Here is an 18,264-nt window from a genome sequence, read left to right on the forward strand (position 1 = left end):
AAATTTGGTAAGGCTACAAACATGATTTACTATTTGAGGTTTCTATGCCATTTCTTTACATGAACCATCAGTAGATAAGTTTCCCAATAGTAGAGATCAGAACCATTACGCACCCATTATTGTCCAGAATCTGATCTAGGTGGTAACATAAAACTTTCCAGCGAACCTTCGGTTCGCTTTTTCGGCGACGTAGGAGAAGCAAAAATAATGAACTTGAGCGATTTTTATTGAAGTTTTAATGGAAATATTCAGGAATTATTTTTTGCCATTAAGTAATTTGTCATTTGGCACGCTATTTCCAGCTAAAACGTTCTCGACCCAAGTGAAAACTTTGAGCAAACTAAATTTGCACGATTTCTTGTATTTTTTGCAACCGTGCTTCTTTTTGGCTTGTCTCTCGGCTTCCTGGTACTCCTGGGTCAAATTTGTATTTAACGACGACGACGGTCTGCAAAGGAAGCATTAAGCTATCTCAACGGATGACTTATTCGGTAGAACCTACGTCAAAACCAAATGCACAATATCACCCAGAATTCCTGTTCCTGCTGTAGATAAGTTGGCTGCCTCACAAATTGTTCTGAGCAGGCAGGATCGTCCTGGATAGCCGTTACTAAAAAAATGTGTTTTTCAGAATATGCTCCAGGGATACTGGATTTATTTCGGGAGTAAAACAGACTTCTTCATCGAAAGTCTCAGGAGAAGAAAGAAAGGACAGTTCTGTCCCTGGGAGGATCACAGTGAGAAAGTTGAGGGAAGTTTTATATCCACAAGCAGATACGTGTAGAACCTTGAGATTTTTTGGTATTTCTATTAAAAAAGCGCACATGGGTACCTATACGTGGAATGGCGACTCACCCATACAAACTTTCGTCGCACTTGGTGCTTCAAACTTTAAACATGCGTTGTTAATGCCGGCTATATTGATTTAATTATCTAACTTTTTTATGCTCTTCAACACTCACCTTTTCAATTTCTGTTCGAATAAGTTATACAATATTTGTCGGGCTGTTTCTCCTATCACTGGTGGGAACATAAATGTGGTCTGGTTCTGCGGTAGACTGTAGGAGGCCTCAAAATTGACGGACAAGAACACATCACCCGGTGTATTGACTTTCAATGGTATTGCAAAAGCCGTCAGTATCTACATGACATGGAAAGTAATACCTTCCCAAATTTTTCTAGGAGCTTCTCGTCCGTTTTCTAACTTACCCCCATATACGGTCCCCCGTACGGGAAATGGAAATAGGAGTTCCAATATTCTCCTTGTAAAGCATCGCCACTACGAATACTCCCCTTGAACACCAGACATAAAACTATGAGAAAAATTGTTCTATTGTGATCAAATTCTGACATTGTGCATTGAATTTCCTAACGGACATGTATTGAAACCGTAGCACTAGTTCTGCAGAATCAATATATTTCAACTGGTTAGTGGAGCGGGGTTCCGTGTTGACAATTGTTATTAGACAGATAGATTGGGTGCTTTTCCTTCAATTATTTGGTTCAACTTTTACTATTTGTCACTTAATATGGGTTTAGTTTTGCTTCGTTCACATGCAGATTAGCACGATTATGGTAATTGATGTGAAAATTCAAGAACGGAGAAAAGTTAAAAATGTACTAATTTGGAATTTTTTGCCTGAGAAAAAAATCTGATTGCGTTCATTCAACTTTCTGGTTTTGCAAGTTTGCGTTTTTATTTTATCAATTTTTCTTTTTTGCATTTCAGAGAAAACACTCTGTTAGTTGTCCAAAGGTGGCGCAATCTATGCAGAACACTTTCTCTACACTCTAGAGTGGCTAAAAGTAAACTCCACACTTAGGCGACATCTATTAGATAATATCTTTAGTTCCCACCAAAACGTGACACTATTATATTCCAAGACACTGTTTCTTACTCCGAACGACATCTGTTGGAGAGTAGCTGAAATTGACTGCGAGAACCGCTATTTATTCGAATTTATGATAACTTTGGTAAAAAGATTTATATTGAACAAAGGTCTATGAGAAATGTTCGTGTTTTTTCCGATTTAACCGACGTTTCTTAAATTATCAAAACAAGTTAAATCCGTTTCTTTTGGATATGAAGAAATATAGCCATATCTAATATTACTATTACTAACCGATACTATTGTGGCGACATCTGTTTATAGGCAATGAAATTGTAAGGTAAAACTGCAACCTTCATTATTTCTGTACGGATCACCACGGCTTCATTATAAATTAATAGAGGGTGCTAAGTAGACGAAGCTGTGTGAGAAATTAATTTTTTGAAAATTAAGTAAATTTCCTTTTCATCAATTTGTTTTACTTTTATTGTAGATATTATTTTTTAAGAAGGTTCGTGAATTCAATACTCACTCCTTAGATTTTATTAACATTTCTTTTATTTTTTTGAGGAAATGGCATCAGTTTTAAAGTGTACTTATATAAAACCATAACATAGCATTTTTTAAAATATCCTTTATATTTTCTTTGCGAACAGTCGCATCAAGTTGAGATTATGGTTCATATTAACGACCAAAAACGGTTCTTTACACATTATTGATAGTTTTAATCTGCCAATAATATGAACAGGTGGTTTTATAATGAAATAGCAAATTACATAGAGGCAAAAGCCTATTAGGCTTTCCTAAATGGCAGATGGCTTTATAAGTAAATCGTTATGCCTACCTGAGGGTTCATAAACGTGGATAATAAACAGAAATACTTCTGTAGGAGGTAAAATAGGATTAGTAAGAAAACAGCAAAATATTCACGAAGGTACGCCAAATTCGAATCTGATAATTTACAAAATGTATCGTATAAATTTAGTCTAAACTAAAAATCCCCGCACTAGACTAGCCCATATTAGAAAGACAACTCAAGTTAGAAAAGTTAACAATTTTTTCTTCAAAAAATTTTGGGTAAATTGTTGAAATTTCAGTGAATGTCACATATGAATCATGGAATCTATTTAACTCAATGACTCGCTAAAATATGAACTCATTTATGGAATTTTCTTTGGTCTACGTCGACAGGTGCTACCAGAAAATAGGTAAAAAAAAATAACGAAGTCTAGTGTCTCAGAGACATGTGTTTTGTTTTCTTAGAACTTATAAAATTGGCCAATTTACTACCGTTCTAAAACTCTTGTTTACACTACTCTATAGAAATTTGCCTATATTTTTCTACAAAAACAACATTTCGGGGACAATAGCATCCCTCCAACATACATTTTTACGAACACTTCTATTTTAAAGCCATATTTAGGGCTTACAGCTGACAATATTGAATGGTACTTATATTTAACGATACTTCTTTTGTCGTAAACGTAAAAAACGAGAATCTGTAATCCCCCGCAGAAAAAAATAGTTTACACGAAAGTTTTCGATGTACCTTAAGAGATGGCACTAAAACATACACATATGTAAATAGACTGTTTACATCTGCAACTCCATCTCTTGAACGCAGTATTAAAGTATCGTATTAGTATAGTCTTTGTTCATTATTTCCCTCATTATTGCACTAAATTTGACGCCGATTTCGCAGTTTTGTCTATACTAAAACCTCCTCCATTAGACGTTTTAATGTACTACAAGCCATTCATCAGCATTATGAAATTATCCGTCGACATCTGCTTTTGATAGGCAGATAGATGGCGTGACCGGCAGCTCATTGAAACTCCTTCGTCGTCTATTCATTAAGAGGGGTGAAGATGGCTCGACTCCGGAGCTAAGACGGTAATTAGGTTATTTAGATTCATTACTTCGTCATTCAGTCATCATGTTTCCGACATCCTCGTTTCTCCGCCGGCATTGAGTGGGTCTCGGTTTCGGATTTGCACCGTCTTGCATGACTATAAAATGTCCTGCTAAGTGGCCAGTTTGTCCAGCAGAGATGGAAAAGTTAGGTTGTTAAAGTTCCAAAGGAAAATTTCAGTCAAAAACAACCGAGTTACCTAACGGCCGGCGGCCGTCTTTTGTTCTTGAGCGCATTTACTTTTTAATCAAACCAACTTCAGGTGCAGCTACATTCTTCGTACCTCATAGAAAGTTTTGCTCTTTTGAGAGTTGCGTCAAATATTGGTCATTTGTGAAAATTTGGACCGAACGTAGAAATACATATTTTCGTTTTAGTCTATTTGAGCAAGTGCATAAGTCAAACTGCGCAAACTGCATGAACTTGAAAACGTATTTTTCAACGGTAAAAACTCATTTGTCCTGACGGATAAGCAGCTATCGCTCAATCAGCGGTACACATATTTATGAGTAAGGTTTTGCACGTGATAAAGAGGTAGAAAATTCTCAAAAAAATTCCTCTAGATTGAAAAAGAATTTACGAAAATCAAAGGAAGATTAGAGGGACTTAGCAGGAAATTTCGAGGCAGAGAATTTCCGAATTTATCCTTCCCAGATTACGAGAACTCTGGTTCAAGGTGAGAGAGACTTAATACGACATTTCGATGCAGAAATTTGTCTGTTGGGAAAAGGTGAATTTTTATCTAAGCCGTTAAAAATTCCCGTCGCAGGTACGAAAGCTGGATACGATTTTTTTGGCAGAAAATCCCCAAAACATTTTTTTACAAAATTTAGTCTAAATTTGCGAAAATTTCAGTTGAAATTAAAGTGGGTTGGTACGTCTTGTGGATGCAAAAATATATCGAAAATTCTTCTAAACATTCCTAAACTGTCTTTTGCAGATAAACACGAACTTCCTGCAAAATTTAGCAGCAGAAACCTTTCAAAAAGCTCTTTAAAATTTTCATCAAAATTTACAAAAATTCCCGTGGAAATGTGTGTATTGCCGAAAATTAAATTCTAAAACGAATGTTTCCCTTCTTTTATTTTTCCGTTGCTAAAGATTATACCTTTATAACTCCATCCGAATTCAACTGGTGTAAATCATATTTACGCACAAATGGATTGAAACTGTTTGGGTACATCTTCGTTTCAATGACGGAAACAATGAATTTTTGCTCGCTCACGGCAAAGAGTCGTAAAGTTACAAAAACGCCCGTCGCTTTTGGCAACTGATCGTAAAATTACAATAACGCTCGTGGCTCTTGGCTACGAGCCGTAAAGTTATAATAACGCTTGTTAATTTTTAACCGCTTTTAATCAGATAACTAAGTATAGAAAGGGTGATAAAAACATTTTACATGCCTTGGGCGGCAAGAAGAATTACCCCTTAAAAATTTAACCGCGGGCGTAAAGCTCTTCCTTCAGTTGCCCACACGTAAATTACTTCTAAGCAGTCATTTGTAGTAATTTGGTACGGTTAAAATCGCTAAAACTATGCCTTTTATGTTAAGTTGGCAATTAGGGATAAATTCCATTATAAACTCGTAAAAAATCGACAAAACACCTGGAAACATTTCACAATTGACACAAAGCTCCTCCGATTCCGCATTCGAACCTCAGGTTGCCCTTGTCATTCCTCAAAAGAAGCTCCCTTTTCCACATGAGCGACTGACCTATCGGATTGTCCGTGTTTAATTTAGCAAAATTAGCTCCGGGCTACCATGTCTTAAATCTGAACAGATGGCGCGACGACCCCCTAAAACCCATTGTCAGGTACTTTCGAAGAATGTCGTACTTTGCGACATCCGCCGGTATTAACATGTTTGTATTTTATTTTAAGGACGAATTCGAGGGGACAGTCTTGAAATGAGATTTGCCCGAATAATGGGGGTATTGAATAAGCTTCGGGAGTCCCTAGCTCTTTTGTACAAGATGATTCGGTTGTCCCAGAGGGAATTGGGGGCCCCAGTTGACAATCTGTCGTAATGAGATTGGTAAATATTTGCCGGTGCAGTTTAGGCCTGACAGATATTTTAAATTGAGTGTTTGGACTCTTCATCTCCGCCTATGACCTCGGAAACAGTCACTTTTAGCGGTTCATTTTGTTGCTTTGGTATATAGGCACGTCTCTGCATCGTAGCGTAGGCACTTCTTGAATTTTGAACAAAAATCTCGTTTTTCACAAACTTTCGGCGTCGAAATTCCATTCTGAATAAGAATGAATATAGCTGGGAATCTTAATTTCCGCAAAAAAAACTCTTGGACAATTCCTTCTGAATTCAGTCTGAATTCCTGATTTAGTACAAACATTCAAAATAGAAAGTCATAGGAATTTATCGTTAAGTTTAAGCTTAGCTTTCCTAGTCTGTTTCCACTGGTAAAGTATCAAGTAAAACCAGGTGGAAGGGTGCATATCTCTCCTCATCCAGATTTATCCACCCGATTTGTTAGTTTTCCATTATTACTTAATATTTTCCAGAACTTTAGTTGCAAACTTCTCTTCAGGGCAAACAATGGTAAGAAATACGAACGCGAATGCTTATAGTTAAAACCTCTTATGACGAGAATGGGGGTCCAATTTGTCCTATTTTCGTCGCGTCACAGTCATTGTTAATGGAATACTCGAGCGTATTGTGTTACTGGTAATTGCCGATGACGTCCCGTTCCACTCTGCGACAAGAAGAGAGAACGGGGACCGTTGCCAGAGGAAAATAATTAGGATATAATCGGGGAAACTGTAAACACTTTTTAGAGACACTTCGCGACAGCAGTCCCATTTATCTAAATTAAAGGCGTCGCCCGTAAAACCGTATTTGCTCGATTTTGACGCTCCGAAAGGCACTTTCAAAGGCCTTTTCTTCGCAGGATTTAACACCCAAATCCTCTGATTAGTACTTGATGTATTGAACTTATCATGGAACTTGTCAATATAATGAAATATGCGGAAGAAGCTTCAAGAAAGAAAATATTACTGGGTGCTTAGTCTGGATTGAAAACCAAATTCGTTTCTCTCACATTTCTAATTCAAATTGACTAGTTGTGAGTATAAATTAGGAGTCTTCAATACCAGCTAAAGAAAAACTTACTTGCATCTAAGTCTGGAAGGCCTACAGGCTGTTTAGTGACAATTTCTTTCTGAAGCAATGCTGGCGTTAAAATTAAGTAGTTGCCAATGTGAATCAGAAGCTAGTAACATCAACTATTCGGAAGCTGCCCTTTTTGGCTTCTCATTTATTTATTTTCCCAACGTGCCATTCAAACAAACCCGAGGGAGCATGTGTCACGTCGTAAATAGCTAAGCGCCTGCTGTCCCGAAATAACTAAGGCCGGGACGTACGCCGCCTGTTTCGATCTCAGACTCCATCAAATATTTAGAATTAATTGCAAATTTGATGGATGTTTGAAGAGAACTCGGGACGTGGCAGCAGCAGTAAAATTCCGCGCCCAGTGAGCTAAATCCATTGCGAAAAAAAGGTTAATTTATGGAAGGGAAGACCTAAGATTAGAAAGATCTCTTCATTTTCAAAGTAACTTATAAAAATATGCGAAGTGGATTTAAGAGAAGATTTTGGAAAGTTACATAATTGTATAATTACAGAACATTATCAAAAGTTTGTTAAGCAGAGTTGAGTTCGGTCATTCTATCTATAGTGTCAGTATGAGTTCTCAACAAGTTATGATGAAGCGATATTTTTATCAAAGGTTCAAAATTAGGTTCTGTGTAGATATCCTTGGATTTGGGGAGTAGCAATAACTTTTGAACATCATTTACAAGGAGTGTCAACGTGTGATTTGAGAGAAGAAAGCCTAACTAGGAAAACCAAAATGTGACGACACTGGGTAGTCGGCATGAACCTTTCCATACTCTCAAGGGAATTAGGGGAACGAACTAAAGAAAAATGATGGAACAATATCAATTTCCCTTCGGTGAAATTTAAGGGTTACCGACGAGGGTTCGAGGCTACCCTCTAATTTAAAAAACGAAACACGGAATTGTTTTGCGTGAAAGGTCAGCAGGGAGTAGCCCTTATTCTTTCCTAACAGCGAACTAAATTTATCGAGGGACTTATTAAAATCTTAGGTCAACTTCTGTGTCCTAGTTTGCCTGGCGAGAAAATTGCTTTGGCCGAACGGGTGATAAATGGTCCTGTTTTGTGTTTGGTTACAAATTAAGTTGTCTGGGACGTCATCATAAGATCGGCTGCTAAACGCAACAGTGTCGGCTCTTTTCAACTTTTCCCAATAACAAGAATCCCCATTATGTGGCCACCGCATTCAACTGCGCGTACAACAAAAGCAAAACGAACCGAGGCTAATGGTTTTCCGACAGTTTTACACCACATATTTTATCTGGTTCATATAAAAGAACTCGCCAACCGCTTTAACTCTCCCCCAAAATCGAGACTTTTGCTTCATTTGTTTAGTTTGGTTTTCCATTAGAGGTGCCCCAAAAACACGCATTATAACATCAGAGAGGCAAAAAAATCAAACGAGGTTAAATCGAATAAACGCGGAGGCCCTGTCATGGCAATTCCCTTTCCAATTTTTATTTATCTCTCTTTTTCCCTTCCATCTTTTCCAGGCTACGCCTGCATGTGCATATGTATAGTAGTAGACATGCACTGTATGATGTGTGTGTAGCTATTGTGTGTGTACACATATCCAATGAAGCCATTAAGTAGAAATTCGTGGGACCGGACGGTCTCTTTCCATTTCTACTTGAAGTACTTGCTCTATTCCTTTTGTGGCCTCTATTGTTAACGATGCCCACCATCCTTTCTCAAAATCTTCCCCAACTCTTTCCAATGGGAGGATTGAAATGCCAAGCTATACGTTGTAAAGAAATTTCATTTGTAATTCCTTGCCAATCTAATCGTGAAAAAGAATTCTTGGCTTCAGGAAAATTTGTTCCATTATCACTATACACTGTTTGAGGGTCTGTACGTAATAGAAAACGTCTGAACGTTTAAAGTAAACAACGAGTCGACATTGAAGATGCTAGCTTAGGATGTATGGCACAAGTAACGCTTCGACGTGTTCTTGTCATACTAATTATTGATGTATTACTTGAGCAAGGAAAGTAGCACGTAGAAGTTCCCTCACTTTGCGTTTGAACTCCATTGTGAAAAAGCCTCTTGGCTTGGTTAAACTTGATTCAAAAACCATTGTCATTAGCAGTTTAATCTTCTCTTCACCGTTCAAAAACCAGTGTCCTGTTACGGTCGTCAAATAAATTGTGTTTACACCGAAGTTATCCACTCCAGCTGAAGAGTATGAATTTCTCTGCCTTTGTAGCTCTCCGATGCAGTATGAAAACTGCCAAAGCGAAACTAAGTCAAGAAAATAACACATTGCTCTGAATTCTTACTGCTAAAATTTGATATAAAATAAGGTAATATCCATCAGGATAGTTCGGATAACTACAAGTAAACTCAGTTAAAATTAAGGTCTTACCATTCGTAATATTGTCAATGCGTCTCTTTGAAATTTTGCAACAAGGTAAAAATCAAAGGTGTTTAGTTCGTGAGAACGCGAAGGCCTTTTCAGGATACATCAAATCTCTTTCTACTTTTTAATTGGATTACTCTGTATTAATTACTTACATATAATCGCGTGAACATCATCGCAGCAAAAAAGCCTAATTTGTGTACTTTTTTAATCGTCGACTTAATAACGACTCAAACAAATGGTCATTAAAAGCAAATAATCCGTAATCGCGCAGCCATCAGCAGCGCCACCAAGGTGGCCGAACGGCAAGCTCGACTGCACCCGAAACGAGGCTTTGATGATTTTAAAAACGAGATAGGTTTTAATTATAATCTAACCGGGGCAATTTTACAAAACGATCCACATCTGCGGTGGGAATGACTCGTCGATGGCTCAATTATTTTCGTAATTGCTTCATTCCGGGGACAATCCATTAATTCGGTTATGGTTGTGAAAAGCGTAAAAGTGCAGCTCGAAAATAATTGCATAAGTAACAGGGACAAGGGAAATACTTTTGAAATATTCGTTTTGAAAGATGTTGAAATGGTAAATGATTCGACTTCTAAAAAATTGGGTGACCACACTTATCGCGTGTAAGAATTTCTGAACTTGTTATTATTTAAGAAACATACAGCCAGATCAGAAACTGCTCTATGAATGTGATTTTTTTTCTTTTCGTGATAATTCCGATGACGTGTTTCCATTAGGAATGTATTATATGTCACTTTAGAAGTCTAGAAATAGAATCACGCAATTGCATATGTATATGATTATAGTAAACGCCTTGACGCTACTCTTACTTGGCCTGTACATGTGTAATTTATGAACAGGACCATTTGACACAGCAATATGTCCGCGATCAGCAATTACATTACGAGTGTGAGTGTAGTTATAACTTTCCTAATTTTCCCTTGTTTTTAGGTTATGCTAAAGTTCACTAACTGAACTGTAGGAATATAGTTTGTTGAGTTCCAGAAAACACACTAGTTTTTTAGAAATCATTTAAATATCAAAAACCCATCAAAGTGAATTACTGGCGATAGATTCACTCTGGATTGGCAACTTCTGAACTCGACTCTTATGCTCAAACATATGACCGTGTTCAGGAACTATGCAACTGGTGTGAGTGTTTATCTGGACGAGTGTGCTCCCCGTATAGGACAGACTCTGACAGTTCAACAAACCGAGCTACGCCCCTGCTTTTAAATTGTCGACGACCGTGTCTCTTTCACTTGGAAATTGTTTATCACAATGAGAACCCTCGTTCCTCTCCTTCTGTAATTTATCTCGTCGGTGGCAGGCAGGAGTGGCTCGTGACCAGCCAGCATAAAAATCAAATTCGAAAATATCAAAAGCCAAGAGGGGGATTTCCGATCTAGTTACGCGATTTCGAAATAATAAACCTCCGCGGGGCACCCGGCCGTGTGATTGGTATTATTCCCGCGAAGGGAAAAAGGACCCCGGAGTTGGATTTTTTAGGGTTGGAGGTGATGGCTAGAGCCAACGTCAGATGAGGCTCTAATTTCAGATTCTCATAATCGAAGATTTAATGTCGTTTCGAAAGCTCGTATTCCTCGAACACGTCCGAGAGCATTCCGCGTTCGTTTTAATTAAGAGCGAAAATATTAATCAGGAATATTGTGTATTCGGGACACACGCGATATGAATTTCGAATAAGTCATTAGCGGATTCGAAGCCCTGTCCCCGTGGCCGCTAAACTTCAATATAATTTTAATTTATTTCAGAAGCGGTATTGCAAACTTAATTGTTCGTTGGAAAAGAGTTTCAAGAGTCAATGACTTTACTTTCGACCAAATTGTCGCATAGATTAAAGATGGAAGAAATTAATTATTTTCTTTTAATTGTCTGAGATCTCTCCTCTAGGTGACCACTCACTCTTATGTAATTTTTGAACGCGGTAATAAGTTTGTCGATGAGTACCGAGTACAGAAACTACACACTAAGTGTGAAGATGCTGCCAATCGGCCTTTTAAGTGTTATGAAAAATTCAAATGGACTTGGAAAATGGATAAACATTTTCGTTCCTCTTTTCCATAGTTCAGGAAGTACGGAGTGTCTTAAAAGCAATCGTTTATTGATCTGCTCCCACTCTGTCAGGTGGACACTCACACCAGTTGAGTATTTCCTAAACGCGGACATTTGGTAAATTTGATATACATAATGCTCTCACCAAGTGCTACAAGAATAAACAATTTTGAGTGTCTAATTACACCAGTGGCGGAGATATGGATATTCAGTACTAAAAATTCGATAAAATAACGCGTCTAAAAAATTTAAAATGGCGCTTATCAAGGAATGGACCATTGAATTATAGTCTAAAATAGCCTTGGATATTTATTCGCACCTCTCATTGTTTCCAGTTGTATTTGGGCTCCAAATCTTGGCTGACAATATGTCATACATATCACAAAAATCATACATAACATATATGCTTTTCTGAAGTCGAAGAAAGTCAAAATACCGAGCGTTCATTCGAAATTTGAGCGTGGACTATGACACCAGATTTGTAAGTCCTGAACACAGATTTATCAGTCGAGTTCAGAAATAACTTACTTAACTGTGGGTGTGCTAAGACGAATTTGCATAATGGTTAAAGACCATTGGAGGGGTGAATCTCTTTTCATCTTTCGTCATCAATCGATAAAATATTTGCAGTTTCATACATAAACATCTTTCTACGTATTTGCGTCGAAATATACTACAAATCCCACGGAGGACTTAACAAAGCAAATTCCAGATCTAATCCATATTTGGCTAAGCATTAAAGTCAGAGATTATCCATCTTCATCGGTATAGTTTGCGCACTGCTTAATTTCCAATTAGCGATGACGATTAAAGATAATCTCAAGACCTTAGTAGGCTATAAAACGTCGTATTCACTTCTGAGGAGTACAGTGGGTGATCACCTCAAAAGACAATGAATCAGATCCTGATTTTCGTGGCCGCAATTGGATTGGCTTCTGGTAAGTTGCATGATTTGGTGAGAAAAAAATCGGTTAAGAAATTTTTTCTACAGCTGCTCCCAGCATAGACATCCAGGGGCGTTACAACGAGACCATCCTCGACATCCACCCCACCATAGGTGGTAGAATCGTAGGTGGTGACCCCGCTAATATTGAGGACTTGCCCTACCAAGTTGCTCTGCTCCGTAATGGAGGCCAAATTTGCGGAGGAGTGATTGCCTCCTCCAGAGTTATCATAACCGCCGCCCATTGCGTAGTGCCCAGCGTGATCCCTCAAGTAACCGCTCTGAACATTCGTTCCGGATCCAGCCTTCACAATTCAGGAGGTCTTCGTATCGCCGTCGAGAGCATCATCTATCACAGCCAGTACGCAAACCTTGACTATGATATCGCTGTACTCCATCTCGCAGAAGACGCCATTCAAAGCGGAGTCCCAGCTGCTGCCGCTGCTTTGCCCACCGCTAACACTGTCTTCGAAGTGGGAACTTTGGGAGTTGTCTCTGGATGGGGCACCACTTCCGAAAATGGAGCAGGAAGTGTCCAGCTGAGACGTGTTGATGTACCGGTTGTTTCCGAAGCTGTTTGCCGTTCCGCCTACGGATCCGTCATCAATGAAAGGACTTTGTGCGCTGGATTTACTGAGGGTGGTCGTGATGCTTGCCAAGGAGACTCCGGTGGTCCATATGTGGTGAACGGGCTCCTGGCCGGTGTTGTATCCTTTGGAGCTGGTTGTGCCAGACCTGGATATCCCGGAGTCTATGCTGCCATCGTTCCATTCAGGCAATGGCTTACTGAGAATGGAGGTGTTTAAGTTGTGTTAATAATACCTGTGGTAATAAAGGTTAATTATTGCATATGAATTTGAGTTTGTTGGGTATTGAAAAGGGGTAAGGGGGTGGATTTCTAAAAAATCAAATTTGGTGATAGAAACAACCTTAGGGTGTATGAAGAAAACGTAAATTCCATGTTGACATCTGCGCATTCAGTTAAGCGAGGAAATCATGAAATAACACAGAAGACCTCACTGATAGAGTGAGTCTCTTTATATGAGTAAGCTGCTATTCTTACGTGTTCTACCCCTATCGTTCATTCAAAAATACGCTTTAATCGAAAGAAAAAATTCATCGCAGAAGGAAGGAAGTTTACAAATTGACAAAAAGTTGGGGATGAAAATGTTTCAAAACTTATATGAAGCAGGCGCAGCCCATGGAAAAACTGAAGCTTGCAATTAGAAAATATATAGAATAAACGGCAGAAAGGAAAATCACTAATGTCAGAGCTTTTCTTAATCTCGAGAAAAAGAAAGTTTTATCTTAATAAAAATAGTAATTCTTTAATGCAAAAACTTTGAATCCTCTAGCGCACTTATTGCTAGATGGAGTTATTGAAATCCTTTCAACATTTCTTGACCGAATTGTCACTTCTATTGTTAGATGGCGACTCTAGGGGATGAAATTTAACATCCTACTACATGAAACAATAGATTAACGCTGATTACAGTTCTACTTGTCATTCTGTTGCAAATAAAATAACATAATTGGTTAAGCCATAAATTTTCGAAACCACAGTAATTGATTTATGGATATTATTAGTATTAAGTGAGATAAATAAGCTTCGCAATCCTATAATCACATCTCAATGGGAGATTCTTAACAATTAAATTGCTTGGGGATTATGATTCAATATGTTTTTAATCTCAGACAACGTAAATCTAAGAAAAAATATTTTAAATTACTGACTGTTTATGTTTGAAAGGTAGTTAGGTTGTAATATAGAAATGCTGATTGAAGCATTGGATTTAACTTCACCGAAGTCTAATGCGGTGTAAAGCCGGCTCTGATCGATGTGCTTCCGCACGTAATCCGCTCATGAATCTTTAAACGGCCATTTTTCATCGACGAAACGTCAAACCCCTAACCGGCCGATTAAAATCAAACATTTGTTACATTATACATTCCCCGGATTTAGCCGCAACAACAATTTAAAATGAAAATGTCCTTTTGTTCGTCACAATGGACTAAAAAGGCGCAGGAATTTGGTGGGGCCAGTTTGAAAAATTAACAATTTTCTTATCCGATTTGTTAAGCCGGATTAATTGCTTCGTTACTATGGGATTTGAATGAAAAAGTTTGTAGTATATAATGGACTTTTATCCTCTGGGTGATAATCATACAATGTCCAGCGCGCCCAACTGACTTAGGTTCATGTGATTTTTTCAAAATTTGTTCTTTCTCCAATTTTAACAATTTTAAACATTACTAGCATTGAAAACTGTCGTAAAATGGACTCGGTGGAATCGTGTTTATAAATTACATAACTGGTGTAAATGTAAGTTCACCTATAAAAGAGCAGAGTAGACATACCAAAAACGGTTTTGAAAAAACTTTAAATTACCAAAACGATGGAAAAAACTGACAGAGACGAAGTTCATCCACTTTTCGATTCATATTCATTTGATTTTTTTCATAACATTTGGCTTATTGCAGCATACTAACATTTAGTGCATAATTTCTGAACTCTGGCTGCATTCAGGAATTATGAGATTGGTGCGTGTGTTCGCCTTGAAGAGAATCGAGTTAGCGAATACAAGTGAGCTATAATCACTTTTAGTCTTCACTTAACCTGCTTTTAACTGCTTTGATGTTTGACACAAAAGTGATCAAAATTAGTTATATATGATATTTTTGGTAAGATTTAGTATTCTTCTAATAAGCTTCCACCCTCCGTGGTTGTGCCTGTTGTATACACTATAAAATCAAATTTTACGGCTGATCTGGTTTCCCCCCTGGCACACGAGCCCCATTTTAATATGCTAATAAAGGCGAGCGGCGCCTTCCCCAGGTTTCCTTAATTAGATTGCCGAAGTAATAGATATTCAAATTTAGTATTTACACAAATGGCGAACTGAAATCAAACTGTCTTTATGCAGGAAATTTATGCGGACCCGCCCCTGCATTGTAGGGGGAAATACATCTGAATTTCCCCACTCGGTTCCATACTATAGTTAATTAAGATGTTGCAAAAACGTCCAAGTCGAGGAATTTACGGGATTTGAAAGGAGATAAAGTAAGTTAAGGTGAGTTTTATGGTAATTTCCATTTCATTGCGGAGTCACAACTTCGTGGAATTTGAGAGGATTCTACTTCTAATCTGGAAAAACTGAAAGTTAATCTTAACAATCGTTTGGACGCTTTTGTCTTAAGTCTGAGCCGGATCGAGATCGGAGAGTAAATCCGATTAAAACCGAAATGAATGGGCCCGTTTATTTTGACCACGCAAAATGGCCGGCCGCTAAAGACCTCTAAATCCTCCTCCGGAAAGAAAAAGCCCGGGAATCGAAAGAAAGAAAATACGGGGTCATTATTAGGAAACGTTTGCGGGACTTTTCAATTAATTGGAATGGCGTAAGCCCATTGGAAAAGACGGTTTTGTTTTTCTTAATTGAAATACGTACTGATGTATTTTGATTTAACCCTCAGGGCTATATTTGCTGTGTGCAAGATTTTGTAGAGAAATGTGCATGGCCTGAGGATACCTGTGGATTTAAAGCAATCCGTTGAGAAATCTTAGCTCGTTGGAACAATTTCAAAAAATCAATTACAGGGTGTCGCGTTGCGCCGAGAAAAGTCTCTAGCTGCCTTTTAAATTTGCAGAAAATTTTAGCTTTATCCGTCAATTTGAGAGGAGGTACTGGACAAGAGATTTCAATAACTGCTTTAAGATAGTGGACTCAGTTAAATTTTATGAAATTCGAAAAATCCTAGATTTATAGAGGAATAATTGAGGATAACCGTTTTGTTGTAGAACCGGCTGCCTGTGAGCATTTAAAATCTGAGCAAAATTTTCGTCCACAGAACATAATTTTTGACTAGTTATCTTTAAAGAATCAGAAGCATATTTTTTAATTTCAATTAATTGTACCTCGAAATTCGAACATTTTTTAAATTCATTCCAAATTTGTTATTTTCAGGCCCATCCGAAGGACCCCAGCCGCAGAAGCTCCCGAAGGGTTGGAACCCTCCCCGGTTCGAACCTAGAAGTTAATTTCAAATTTATTTTCTTCAGAAAACTGCACATGCTCCGACCCTGTTTTTCTGTAGTGGAATTCCAATTTCTGAAAATCAAATAAAGAACGTATGTGTACCATTTAGGAATCAGTGGCGTATGTCCTTAAAATTATTTCAATTTTTTTAACTTTAGGGAAAAGCACCTGCTCCACCCCTGTTTATTGTATAGTAAAATTGTAATTTTTGAAGTTCAAACGAAGGGTATAAATTTGACTATTTACGTCACGGAAATCAGTGGCACACCATCTATTTTTTTGTTTCAGTTAGAATTGACACATTCTCTTAGGAAATTCTGTGCTTGGGGAGTATCACTCTTTAGAATTCAGACACAAAACTTTTCTTTGCAATCCCACATTTGACAACAGCGCGTTTACTGGACCGGCACAAGGGAAATCTGGAAACCTGCAACGCATTTATCAGCATGCAGGAGACGTCGCGCTGCTGTTTCAGGAAATCCCGAATGCCACAATATTATTTGTTAATGCCGGCGCAGGAAGTTTTATGTTGTATTGTTATTAAATTTGCTGAATTCTAGCTTAAACTTCATTTGACTTGGGTCAATTTCTATTAACACCAGGGATTTCTGTTAAGTCTTGATTACAAAACGTGCACTCTTCATCACCTTGGTTCACGAATAACAACAAAGTCACCGACAGCATTGTATCCGTTGCCCTAAAGGAGCCGCAGAGATTGTTATTTCAATAAAAGTCGCATTTCAAAGGATCCCTGCTCACACAAAAGAGATCTGTATGGGTGTGTGACACTGGGACCGCTAAGGGAGATTTGTAAATGTAAAACTGTGAGTTTCCCTTCAAAAGAAATGCCCTCCCAAGAATTGAAAAGTTAATTTATTCTTAAGGGAATTTCCGTATTTTAGTCCGAAACTTTAAAAATCCAATTACCGAATTGCAAGTCCTAAAACTTCCCGCACGAAACAATTAAAACTCCGATTGTAGTACATTTTTAAAGCAGACTTTTTAATAAGAAACTCAATCTAAATTCGCTACGATTAGATCCTTGTCCTGCCGACAGATTTAATTTCTTTGGGGCCCTTTCGATGATCCAATTAATCCAGAATTTTTAAGAAGGAAATGAAGAAGTTCGACGCAATAAAATAAACGAAAATCGTGCTCTGGGAACATGTCTTCGGCTCGGAGATTGATCGAAATCAACGACACAGATAAGAATCTGAAATGCGATTGTCTGTCGGTGATGTGGTGCCTGCTCTAAACAAAGAAATATCAATTATTCGCTGAATACAGCGAGCGCAAACCAACTCTTTTAACTGTAAACGATGTCCCGGAATATTTACCTAAATTCGTGATTTTTCAGATTACACTTTTTCCCACACAGCGAGACAAAAAAGTCCTTAAAATCTCATAAGATAGAGACAAGAATATTTGATTTCGACTGACGTTACTTAACATTGATTTTGGTACTCAGCATTAACCCTTCAGGTGTATACCTACCCAAATATTCTTGTAAGTCCCCAAACGACAGCTGAGTTAGTTTATATTAGTTGATGTCATGAGCGGTTCTCAATCCTCAAGATGCCTCTAAGATTTGAATTGTTTAGTTAATACTAAAGCAGTAAGGCACGCAAATGTTTGTCCATGCCTAGTTGGTCTTGCCCTCAGATACGAGGGTAGTCACAGAAGTACCCGACCTGACATATAAATGGCGATTTTTTTGTTAAACATTTGCCTATATTACAAAGACCTAACCTTAGAAAGCTCATATTTAAGTTTGAGAGGGCTGCGTTGATTTGGGTTTGTTTTGGAGCCGCTTTTAGGGAACGCTTTAGAGATTTTGTGAACGTGGAAAAAATTCATCGATACAAGATTCAATACTTTCATTTGAAAGATTTTAGTCCATTCAACATCAAAGTGGAGTAAGGTTCTACTCTGGGAGAATTTGGTCCTGCGTTAACAACTGTAAGATATT

The 18,264-nt window shown here is 37.9% G+C and overlaps 2 protein-coding genes across 2 annotated transcripts; one reads left to right on the forward strand and one right to left on the reverse strand.

Annotated features, from left to right (window-relative positions):
• Positions 1–253: 253 nt before the first annotated feature.
• LOC136411201 (uncharacterized) lies at positions 254–1,439 on the reverse strand. Its single transcript, XM_066393699.1, has 4 exons — positions 1,210–1,439; positions 963–1,141; positions 503–610; positions 254–448 (listed from the first exon to the last, which is right to left on the reverse strand). The coding sequence occupies exons 1-4, from the start codon at positions 1,351–1,353 to the stop codon at positions 256–258; spliced, it is 624 nt and encodes a 207-aa protein (XP_066249796.1). The 5' UTR covers positions 1,354–1,439; the 3' UTR covers positions 254–255.
• Positions 1,440–12,121: 10,682 nt separating this feature from the next.
• LOC136410848 (trypsin-3-like) lies at positions 12,122–13,113 on the forward strand. Its single transcript, XM_066393203.1, has 2 exons — positions 12,122–12,253; positions 12,307–13,113. Exons 1-2 carry the CDS (start codon positions 12,208–12,210, stop codon positions 13,062–13,064), a joined length of 804 nt encoding a protein of 267 aa, XP_066249300.1. The 5' UTR covers positions 12,122–12,207; the 3' UTR covers positions 13,065–13,113.
• The last annotated feature ends 5,151 nt before the right edge of the window (positions 13,114–18,264 follow it).

The sequence above is a fragment of the Euwallacea similis genome, chromosome 9, assembly GCF_039881205.1.
Source record: "Euwallacea similis isolate ESF13 chromosome 9, ESF131.1, whole genome shotgun sequence".
Classification (NCBI taxonomy): domain Eukaryota; kingdom Metazoa; phylum Arthropoda; class Insecta; order Coleoptera; family Curculionidae; genus Euwallacea; species Euwallacea similis.